The following is an 11986-nucleotide window of genomic DNA, read 5'->3' on the forward strand; positions in this document are numbered from 1 at the left end:
ATAACAGCAGCTTCCGGGCCCTGGCCTTGTCCCCAGCTCTCAGAGGCCCAGTTCCCTGAGAGGAGGGACCAGACTCTCTCCGTCAACCTCCACTTTAAACCAAAACCTCAAACAGAATTTTGGACGCGCCCCCCAGGCTACAAGGCCTGCGCTTCAGTCCTGATTAAAACAGCAGCTGGTGATGCCTGAAAAGCAAGCTGGCCGCTCGGAGAACCTGGCGTCTATTCATCCCTCTTCCTCCTCCCGACGCTGTGGATCCAAAGCACATCCGAAGAGAAAGGAAAATCCACAGGGAGAGTCTTGGTGCACTGCCTCTCGCCGAACTCTCCGGAAACCGGGGTGACAAGGACACTCTGCACTGACTCGCACTGGAACCAGGTGAACAGCGAGTAATGCTAAGGCCGATCTGAACTTGAGACGACCATTTCCAGATTTTCAGCCACGAGTGCATCTACTCAACTCCACAGATAACTCCGGTTGAGTGGGTAAGGGCCCTGGCTCTGGAGCCCACAGGCCTGGTGCAAGGCCCTGCACTGCCAGCCACTTATTACCCCCGGGAGGGACCCGCCTGCTGAGCCTCCGTCTCCTTCTCGACCAAACGGGAGTGACTGCACCTGCCTCGCGGGGCTGCTGCCTGTGGGGCCCTCAACCGGCACCTGGTGAGGAGTGAGACCACCAGCACAGCCAGCGTCACCCTGCCTGTCCTCAGGGCACGTGTCAGACTCTTCTGAGGATCAGGGCAGGACACCAGAGGCACAGGCAACAAGAGAAAAAACAGATACACCAGGCTTCATCAAAGGACCCAAGCAACAGAGTAAAAAGGCAATATTTTCTCCCCCTGGGGAGAAAATCTAGTATTTAATAAGAGGTCAATATCCAACATATAGAGAGAATTCCTAAAACTCAACAACAAAACCAACCTAATTAAAAAATGTGCAAAGGATGTGACTAGACATTTCTCCAAAGATACACAAATGGCCAATCAGCACATGAAAAGATGCTTGGTATCAACTCAAAACTACAGTGAGGGGCCTCCCTGGTGGCGCAGTGGTTAAGAGTCCGCCTGCCGATGCAGGGGATACGGGTTCGTGCCCCGGTCTGGGAGGATCCCATATGCCGCGGAGCGGCTGGGCCCGTGAGCCATGGCCGCTGGGCCTGCGCATCCGGAGCCTGTGCTCCGCAACGGGAGAGGCCACAACAGTGAGAGGCCCACATACCGCAAAAAGAAAAAAAAAAAAAAAAAAAAACTACAGTGAGATAACACTTCACACCCATTAGGATGGCTACTATAAAAAAATAAATAAATGACAAGTTATAGGGAGAATGTGAAGAAACTGGAACCCTATGCACAGCTAGGGGGGATGTAAAATGGTACAGCTGCTGTGGAAAAGAGCATGGCGGCTCTCCCTCCAAATATTGAAAACAGAATGACCACATGACCCAGCAATTCCACCTCTGGGTTTATATCCAAAAGAATTGAATGCAGGGACACGAACACAAACATGCGATATCTGCACACCCATGTTCACAGCAGTAGTATTCACGACCGCCCAAAGGTAGAAGCAACTCAAAGGTGGATGAATAGATATACAAAATGTGTTCTATACACACAATGGAGTATATTATTCAGCCTTAAAAAGAAAGAAGGGGCTTCCCTGGTGGCGCAGTGGTTGAGAGTCCGCCTGCCAATGCAGGGGACACGGGTTCGTGCCCCGGTCCGGGAAGATCGCACATGCCATGGAGCAACTAAGCCCATGCGGAGCAACTAAGCAACTAAGCGCATGCTGAGCCTGCGCGTCCGGAGCCTGTGCTCCGCAGCGGGAGAGGCCACAACAGTGAGAGGCCCGCGTAACGCAAAAAAAAAAAAAAAAAAGAAAGGAAACTCTGACACCTGCTCCAACATGAGTGAATCTTGAAGACATTCTGCTGAGTGAAACAAGCCAGGCACAAAAGGACAAGCACTGCATGATTCCATTCATGTGAGGTCCCTGGAGTCGTGAGATTCATAGAAAATAGAAGGATCGGGGGGTTAGGGCCTGGGGGGAGAGGAGGTGAGTTAGTGTTTAATGGGGATAGAGTTTCAGTTTGGCAGGATGAGAAAAGTTCTGGAAATGGATGCTGGTGATGGTTGCACAACAAAGTGAATGTACTTTATGTCACTGAACATTCTGAAACAGAATGGTAAGTTTTCTGCTATGTGTGTTTTTCTACAATTTTTAAAAAGTAAATAAACAGGTACAAATAAAAATAAGTGCCCTCATGGAAGATGAGTCTAGAAGGTGTGTGGGAAATACTATAACGTAGTAACACACTTTGCTTTTACATACAGTGTCTCAGTGATCGCCTTAAGGACCCTGTGAGAAGCGACGGAGCAGCATTCTTGTCACACACACCCTTCCCCGTGTCCAATCAGTGGACCCACACGCAGGCAGCTGCTCACAGAGGCAGAGATGGGGCTGTCTCCAGCCAAAACACAGAGTGCCCGTGGTGGAAGAGAACAAGCGGGCAAAGGGCACCTAGAAGGCTCTGGAACTCACAATGGATCAGCGAAGGCCACCTCTTGTCTACAGGCTCCAGGCCAGGCTTGCCGTCTACAGGGCAACAGGACGAAGCTCTGGAGCTCAAGCCCCTGGTGTGGAGCACGGCTCAGCCCTGGGCAAGCTTCTTAACTCCTCTAAGCCTCCAGGTCCTCATCTGTAAAATGGCCATGACACCCCTGACTTAATGGAGTTTCCTGAGAAAAAAATGTTGAATGAGATAACGTTTGTACAGCACTTCGCAGGGTGCCTGGCACGTGGTGAAGGGCCAGTAAATGATGGCTATTATTTTTAGCTTTGAAAGATGCTAAAAAAAATAATAATAACATTGATAGAAAGGAACCTTTGGAGTGAGTAACTGTGCAGAGCAGACTGTACCACATGCTGTGAAGGTCATGGGGAAACAAGGTACACATCCTTCCCTGAGGAAGATAAGGCAATAAACAGGACAGGACGCAAGACAAACAACAGGAAACAGCACGGCAGGAGGAGGCAACAGTATGTTAGCTATACTGGGGACCCACACACATTCTCTCCGCTAGTCTTCACAAACCCTGGAGAGTGAGGGCAGAGCCAAGTGAATGCCTCAGATAACACACACGGTGAGTTCAGAGAAGAGACAGCACCACAAACAGGCTGGTCTAGGAAGGCTGCCTGGAGGAGGAGGCAAGTGCTGAAGGCCAGCAGGCTTCAGGACTGGATGGAGAAGATCGGAAATTCTTCTAGGTCGGGAGGGTTGGAGGGAGCACTGAAATACGCACCAAGTCTGAGGCTGGTTTTTAACAGGCCCTTCTCCTGGCCATAACAAGCTGAGTCACCAAAAAAAAGTCTGAGCGTTATTTCTTTCTTTTCAGACTAGTAGGTTAGCCTAAAAATTCTGAGTGACTTATCTGCTAGGTCAAGAGCAACAGTGCTTAACCGATGCCCCTCTGGGTACTGTGTTTATACCCCCTTCATCAGCTGACATCCACCCCCAAAAAAAGCAGGCGTACCACCCAGAAATATGCTAAGAGCACTTACACAACACTGTATCTCCAAGGCTTGAGAAAATAGAGGGTCAAATACACAAGCACTCTACTTATTCCACTTATTCTGTGAAATGAGAAGAGTCTCAAAGAATTTGTAAGAAAGCACATTATGGTGATTTTTACCCCTTTGCATTTGCATGTACGTTTCAAGCTTTCTACACAGGTCTGCACTGCTTCTTAACAGCACAGTTCTATGGGACCTATTAATAGCCCCATAGCGCCCCATAAGCAGGGCAGCCCTCCCGCCAAGCCCTACGAGCCATCCTCTCAGCTCCTGTCCTCACCAGCGGGAAGCAGGGGGACAGGGAGTGGGCCGGCGCTCTATAACCATCCAGGCAGTTAAGGACAGATGCTCTCAGAACCCCACACTTCTTCCCGTGCTCCATCCACCCGCCTCAGCACCCCTCATTTCTGCTGGGGGCTTCCAGGAAGGGCCCAACCCCGGACCTCGGGGAACTGGCACGGCATGTGCTGACTCCCCCGTCAGACCCCTGCTCTGCACACACGGGGGCTCTGATGGTCAGAGAGGAATGGCCTTTTGGGGGCTGCCAAGGGGAAATGTCCCTGGCTCTGTAATGACAGCTGTGCCACTCCCCTCCCTAGAAATCACCCGTGGCTCCCCAGTGCCACCAATGACAGGCCAAACCACGCAGCCTACATTCGAAGCCTCGTCAGTCAGGCCTGACGTCTGTCCACCTGGCCCCCCATCACTCCCCAGGCTGGCGCTACCACCACCCCTCCACACCCAGCCTTCGCTCAGAACACCCTCCGAGCCTCCTCTCCACTCCTACATGAGCCAAATCCCACACCCTGAGGGCTGGGTTCCTCCTGCCCCCGAGGTGCCCCTCCTCATCTGCCCCCCAGGGCAGCAGCTCCAGAGCCCGAACGCTGGGACGCTGGGTTGCAACTCCAGCTCCCTCGCTGCTAGCTGTGTGACCCTCTCACTGCCTCCGGGTCCCTGTCCACAAAGTGGAAATAATAACAGTACCTCACTCACAGTGTTGTTCTAAGAATTAAAGGACTGCAAGATATACAAAGCACCTACTGCAGTCTCCGGCACACGGTAACACAGTACGCAATTTTAAAAAAGCAAAACCTTTAACTAGGGACTTCCCTGGTGGCACAGTGGTTAAGAATCCGCCTGCCAATGCAGGGGACACGGGTTCGGTCGCTGGTCCGGGAAGATCCCACATGCCGCAGAGCAACTAAGCCCGTGCACCACAACTACTGAGTCTACGCTCTAGAGCCCAAGAGCCACAACTACTGAAGCCCGCGCGCAACAACTACTGAAGCCCGTGCACCTAGAGCCTGTGCTCCGCAACAAGAGAAGACACTGCAATGAGAAGCCTGCGCACCGCAACAAAGAGTAGCCCCAGCTCGCTGCAACTAGAGAAAGCCCGCGCGCAGCAATGAAGACCCAACGCAGCCAAAAATAATAAATAAAAAAAATAAAAAATCAAAATAAACCTTTAACTGCTATTACTGCTGCTGGAGGTGACCCCTCTGTCCTCCATTACCTTACTTTGTTTATCTGTCCAATCTTGTGCCAACACTTTCTGTCTTACCTGATTTAGGTCCCTGTCTTAGCTCCTTTACTAGACTGAACATCCTGGTAAGCGTTTCGCTTGGTAAACAAGAGAGGCGATACAGAGCCGCTGAATGCATGAAGCTCCAGGAAGCAGTTCAGACCCCACACCACCCAATCCACGGGCACAAGCCCTGCGGCAGAGAAGCACTGGTCCTCCTGCTCCCAGCCCGCCCCCAATACTCTGGGTGCAATTAACTAACTACTCACCAATCTTTTCATCTAAATGAATCCAAACTTTACTCCTGGAAAAGGACGATCTGAAAACGTTTTCCCGCCAACACAAGGAGAGCTGTGCACGTCTTCAGAGCACCATGGACCTGGCTCGGGGACTCCCCATAGGCGACAGCCATTAGGACAGGACCACTTGAAACTTGTTTCAGAGGAGAGAGTCGGACGGCACGAGGAAGCATTCTGCCTTCCTCCACGCTTCTCGGCCCTCACACTGCGGCCCGTCCTGGCTCTGAGCTGTGCCCTCCACTCAGGAGCCACCTCCCAGGACCACGGGCAGCGTGGATGCAGGGAAGGCACGGTGACCACACCAGATGGAGCTTAGCCACCGGCTTGCGATGGGCAGACCACGCGTTTGACCGAACAAGGCCGGGGAGCTCGAGTGAGGCCAGGCACGAGGTGGGGTAATCGCGGCTCTACGGACCCCCGGACGGTGAGCCTGAGGCTCTGCAGCTCAGGACACCTTGGTGGGTGTGTTATCGCTACAGAAGGGCCCCTCCGAGCAGCTTTTTAATATCTGTATCCTGGGGCCTGGTACCCAATACGCACTCAAAACGCCTGCTGAAATGGACTGAGGGAATGGTTTAGGTAGAAGCCGCAGAAGCTGCTGAGTGAGGAAAATGAGGTCCAGAGGGACTAACAGTTGTGGTCAGCTATAGAATGTGGCCTTTGATGCCACCCACCCAGGACAGGGCTCCATCCTGAGCCCAAACCCAACTTGCCCCTGTTCCCCACAGCCACCTCTGTTCCACGCGGACCGGGGACCACTGAGGTGCTCACACCCCCTGCCCGCCTCCTCCACCTGTCCCCAGGCACAGGGGGCCTCTTCTCTGCCGGTGCAGTTCCCACCCATCCTCACCAACAGCCCTCAGACTCCAAAATGCGAGGCGCAGGCCGCAGCTCCTCTGGGCGCAGTGGTCTCCTGACAGCACTCACTGTCCCCACGAGGCAACTGAGCACAGGCACTGCGTGGCCTTCTGTTAGTCGTCATTGTCCCACGCATCTCTGTTCCCTTTCCTGACCCCATCAACCCCCTGAGCACCGGGACGGCTATGAAATCCCAGCTCCCTCTGAGCGGCTAAGCCATCCTTCCACCTCGCTGAGCCTCAATTTCCTCATCTCTAAAGTGGGAAGGACAATAAAGCTTCCTTCACAGCGCAGCCGTAAGGAGCAAGTGATGGCTGTAGAACTGCTTCGCGTGAGGTATATCTCTGCCCTTAATCATTAGCTTTGTTGCTGTTGTTTTATTTCTGCACCCCCTCCCTCCCACCAACCCCCGGCACATACTTTCAAAAGAACACTAACAGCACTAAATGTCGTGAGAGTCACTTTTACACTGTCACAACAGCACAGAAGACACATTAGAAACTCACTCTGGTTTATAATCATTTATCTGAACTGAGCTGTGAAATTACCGAGGTCTTGCCTGCTGGCTAACTGGCAATGAGGAGGCTCTATCCTCTTCATGGTCAAGTGTTTTGTCCACGGGACGGTGGATGCGGGGCCTGTTCACAAATGGGCCCGCTGTCCCACACAGCCTCTCCAGTGTGGGGATGAATCAATCTCCGCCCCCCACCAAGCAAACTAAGGCTCAGAAGGGCTGCACAATCTTCTCGGGTCCCACAGTTGAACTGGGGGAAGCAAAATTTAACTCAGGTCTTCCTGAGAGAAGCATCATGCTCTTTCCCCTTGCTATATACCTGTACATCCCTTACGTTTGTATGTTTTAAAGTCCCCTTTAACTTATACCCCTCATCAACTACCTTGGCATTTCAAAGGTAGTAACAGTGCCTCCTACTGTAAAGGAGACAGAAAAGAAAAAGAAAAAAAATTCCCCAAGTTTACTGGCTCCCTCTCATAGCTGACTGGAATTCAATACCCAACTGAGAAATGAGTTTCTGGAACATGGATGCAGTGAAAGAGCAGCTGAGGAAGAAGAACGGGGTTGGGAACCTCGAGAATGGTGGGGAGACACTCTCCAGGGCCCTGTGCTCATCACCCCTTATCAGAGACCCTACACCACAGAGAAAAGAAAGCTCCCAAATGCCAGTTAGCCAACGGGAGAGGCCTCAATAATTTCACAGGCCCCACTAAAGGCTGAAAAGCTGGAAATTTATAAGTAAAGCAGGAAATAAATAACTACAGCCTAATCCACCCAGGCCCATAAGGACTCCAAAGGTCCGTGCTCATGAAAGACATTTCACCAGTCCTTCCACCAACCAGGAGGAACCCAGTTTTAAAAGAAACCAATCAACATTCTAGACTGATCACACCTGGCATGAGCGCCCACCTTGGGTGAAAAGGCACGCTGCTTGTTCAGTAAGGAAATTCCATAGGGCGGGCCCTCTGGTGGTCCGTCACCTGCACCTCGGGCTTTCCGAGCCCCCCATAGGATTAGGACTGCCGAGTAACCCTCTATCTGCCACCGAAGGGTTCACCGCTGGCAGACGCAAGAGCGCAGGGAAGCGGTAGTCACCATGCAGACAGCAGCATCACGGACATCAGGACCCCGCCCGCCTCTGACAGACGGAACTCCAGACCCGACAGAGCAGCGACTCGCACAAGGTCACGGGGAGAGTCGGCGGCAAGGCTCCCCGGCCGGCGCTCCGGTCGTTAGCCGGCACGGCCGCCCCCGCCCCCGACAGCCTCCCCAGGAGCGCGCCCGGCCTCCCGCTCCCCACCGAGGGCGGCTCCGCCGGGCGGGCCCAGGGCAGAGAGCCCGCTGGGAAAGCGGCGGCCGGGCCGGGGCGGAGGACTGGGCCCGACCGCGCAGGGACGCGCGGAGCACCGCCCAGGCCTCGGGGCGCCGCCGTGGGGGCCTTACCGAGGCACTGCCCCACCGGCGTGCTGAACGGGTTCCCCAGGAGGAACTCCATCTTGGGCGGACAGCTCGGCAGCAGCCCGCCCCCGTCAGCCGCCGGCTCTCCGCGTCCCCAGCGGCGCTCCCTGCCTGACTGACACTTGCCCCGGCCCCACCCTCGGGAACGCCGGTGCCTGCCCCTGGCCCCGCCCCACCGGCGTCTATTGAGCGATGGCTGCCCTGCCCTCTTCCAATTGGCCCCCACAGCTCCTTCCGCGAAGTCACGCCCACCTCGCGGCGTCCGATTGGGCGGGGCGGTGACCTAGGTCACAGGAATCTCCGTCACCTCCCCTGGCCCGCCTCCCAACGTGAGTCTGTGTATTTTGATTCATTTATGTATTGGTCAATCCAGGGAGTCCTTAATATTATTAGACAAGAGTCGAGTCAGTCACTCAAGAGGGGGGCGGGGGAGGGGCGGAGCTAATAAGTTCCCCGCCCATGGAAAGTGCTGATTGGACAAGCATTTGTTTTCCCTACGGCTAGTTGGTTCTGGGAGGCCCCGCCCATAAATGTGATCACGTGGTCGTCAACTTTAACCCAGGATGTCTACTCCCTGACTTCCCCCTAGCAAAGGAGCGCGGCGCTTGGTTCCCCTAGCAACCGGGCTCAGCGAAGAGGCGCCGGCGGCGGACAGTGCCGGCGACTCTGAGAGCCCGTGGCCGAGAGACTGCGGGAGGACTTGACCTTTTCCCAGAGGAGTCCGCCGGCCGCCTCACCTAGAGGAGAGCGCGCAGGCCTCTGGCAGCCCCTCCTGGCCGCACGCCGATCCGGACCTTCAGGCCTTGTGGGGAGAGAAGCTGAGGAAGCCTTCCCTCCGGGCGCATGCCCCAGAGACCTTTGAGGTCCCACCCCCGGCCTCCGGGCCAGAGAGAGGTACCCGGCCCACCGATAGATGCTTCTTCTGGAGGGCATTAATGACCCTCTGTCCGACCTCTCAACTGCCGCTAACTTGTTCCTCTTCCTTAGACCTAGACTTCCTCTTGGTGAAGGCTTTTGGCTTGGAATGTGGATGCCCGGGTCCATGTCTGTCCCTTTTTAGCAGCTCCCTTCCGGGGCCGCAATTTCCCTGTCTGGGAAATCAGGGCATTAGGGCTCCCTTCTCTAATGGCTCCCAGAGCTGACCTGTAATTTGATCATGAACGCTCTCTAGCTGGGAATGAGCACTCAGTAAAGGGTGGGGTTTCTCTTATTAATTCACGGCCAATAGGCGCTCTGTTTTCCAGGTCCAGTTGATCCCAAGGTCTTGTTTCTCAGGACAATTCAGGATCTGTTTCTCTGTGAGGAGGTGTAGGGTTCTCTGCTGCTTTCCCCGCCCACCACAACACTATTGTCAGGCAAGTCAACAACAACCTGGGCTGGGTGGTGAATTACTGATAAAACCCCCTTGGGAAGGAGTGTTGGGGTTTTGGCCCCGACCCGAACAGCTGTGAGAAACTGTGTGAACTGTGACAATGATCCACAGTGTGCCTGGGCACAGTTGAGTCGTGATTAAGAAAATGGGCTCTGGAGGCCTGTCCTCCTGCCTCTGCCATGTACTAGATGTATCCACGTGGGCATGTAACTTGACCTTTCTAACCTGCTTCCATTTTCTTACCTGAAAACTGCGGAGAATCAATCCTTCATGTAAACTAAGTTCCTAGAGGTCTCTAAAATCTATCTCATACCTCCACCCCTGTCACCTCTCGCCTCACGACTCTTGCTGTTCTTGGTACCACAAGCCAGAATGAGCTTCTTAAAATTAAAGTCTGATCACGTCACTGCCCTTAGTAAGCCCCAGGAGCTTTCCGGGGATCCTAGGATAACCACCAGACTCCTGCAGGCCTCTCCAGCCTTGCATCGCTTCAGCCACAGTGGAACCTGTCTCCGAACCTGTCTCCTCCTCTCCCACCTCAGGACCCTCACCACGCAGACCCCTTTTCCTTCTTTCCTGCTCATCCTCCAGGTCTCAGCGGGGTCTCCCCTGGCCAGCACAGGTCCCTGCATGTATGCTGTCACAGTCCCCTACACCTACAAACTTGTCATGGTTTGTAATTAAAGATTTGTATAATTGTCTGATTCAGGTCTGAAACAGAGGTAAGGAGATCAGTTTTATTCACAGCGTGTAGTGGCTACTCATTACACGTATGGGGACTAAATGAATGATCTTAAACAAATGTAGAAGGGAAGAGTTACCCATCTTTTACAGGTGGGAGGTCAAAGGCTTGGAAGGCGAAGTTAGTTGCCAAATATGCAAGTCCTGCCCTTGTGTGTGTAACAAACACAACCATTCCACATCACTCGGTGACTGTTGGGCCTGATGGAAAGCAGGCTTGACCTGTCACAGGGGCCAGACCCTGGTGGGGTGGGAGTGATGAGAAGTCAGCCAAAGTTTTGAAATCAGAGTTAAGCATCGTTTCCCAAAGCACAGCACTTTTCTTTGAAAAAAAAAGCACAAACACTTTCAGGTAACATCTGCTAAATGCAGCGCATTAAAATTTCCCCAAAGAGGGCCTCCCTGGTGGCGCAAGTGGTTGAGAGTCCGCCTGCCGATGCAGGGGATACGGGTTCGTGCCCCGGTCTGGGAGGATCCCATATGCCGCGGAGCGGCTGGGCCCGTGAGCCATGGCCGCTGAGCCTGCGCGTCCGGAGCCTGCGCGTCCGGAGCCTGTGCTCCGCAACGGGGGAGGCCACAACAGTGAGAGGCCCGCATACCGAAAAAAAAAAAAAAATTTCCCCAAAGACAAGTTGGTGTCAAGTTATGTGAAATCTCAGAAAAAATTGTTTCAGAAGGATGGGGAGCTGGAGGACTGGAAACGTCCTCGGGAGTTGAGTCAATCACCCTGAGGAGATGGAGCAGAGACTGGGAGGCAGGAAGGCACCGGAGGAGAAGGGGGCGGGGCGGCAGAGGTGGGGGCAGGAGAAAAGGACCCGTGAAAGTTAAAGGCCCTGGGACCATGGGTCATGGACACTCCAGAAACAGGAGATGCACATTTGCATAAGCTGCACGGCAGGGGCAGGGGGAGGGGAGGTGGGCAGCCGGGCAGCGGCAGTCGTGGAGACCAGGTGCAGGATTGCTAGGCCCACCCTGGTTTGCCCAACGTCAGGAGTGTCCCCAGTAGCGCTCGGTGGAATGAAAGGCAGAATGCGGGGCTGCCCAGCATCAGGGACCAGCGGGGCAGGGAGGCCTGGCTGTGGGGACGCAGGGGCCAAGGCAGAAGGTGAAGCCAGCAGGGAGGTGAGAACAGGGTGGAAAGTAGGGGGAGAACTGAGTTTCCAGAGGGTTCGGAGGCAGAATCAGGGAGTTTCCAGTGGCACATGCCCTCCTGCAGGGTCCAGCCCTTCTGGATGTTCTCACTAAGACAGCTGGTAATGATGGAGTGAGGTCAGGCTGCCCAGGGCCATGGCTCTGTCCGGCCACGAACAGCAGCCCAGGTCCGCCCGTGACTGACCCACCCCACAGACCCCCCTGTGCCTTAGCGTCTCAGCCAAATCCCTTTGGACCGTTAGCAACAGACACCTCCTGGGGTTAGTTTAAGGAAAAGAGGATTTAATGTGCGAAGTCAGGACACTCCCGGGGCCTGGGGTCGGGACAGGAGGGGCCAGGAAGGCAGCAAGGAGAAGGCAGCCTCTGTGTCAGTCTGTCCATCCTTTCGCCTTTATTGCTGGATCAGATTCCCATCTCTGCTTCTGTCTGTCCGTCTGCCCCAGGCCCTCTTACTCTCTCACTCACCATGTACCTGGCCAGCTCTGATGGGCACTTTGTCCT

At 54.3% G+C, this 11986-nt stretch overlaps 1 protein-coding gene across 7 annotated transcripts in view; it reads right to left on the minus strand.

The window, feature by feature from the left end:
• The window catches only part of TOM1L2 (target of myb1 like 2 membrane trafficking protein), an 82314-nt gene extending 73987 nt beyond the window's left edge, over nt 1-8327 (minus strand). For all 7 annotated transcript variants that reach the window (XM_060080849.1, XM_060080848.1, XM_060080846.1 and 4 more), the window contains exon 1: nt 8206-8327. In XM_060080849.1, coding sequence (XP_059936832.1) covers nt 8206-8257 — 52 coding nt within the window. In that variant the 5' untranslated portion in view covers nt 8258-8327. The remainder of the gene's footprint in view (nt 1-8205) is intronic.
• Between the last annotated feature and the right edge of the window lie 3659 nt (nt 8328-11986).

The sequence above is a fragment of the Mesoplodon densirostris genome, chromosome 18, assembly GCF_025265405.1.
Source record: "Mesoplodon densirostris isolate mMesDen1 chromosome 18, mMesDen1 primary haplotype, whole genome shotgun sequence".
NCBI classification, from domain to species: Eukaryota; Metazoa; Chordata; class Mammalia; order Artiodactyla; family Ziphiidae; genus Mesoplodon; species Mesoplodon densirostris.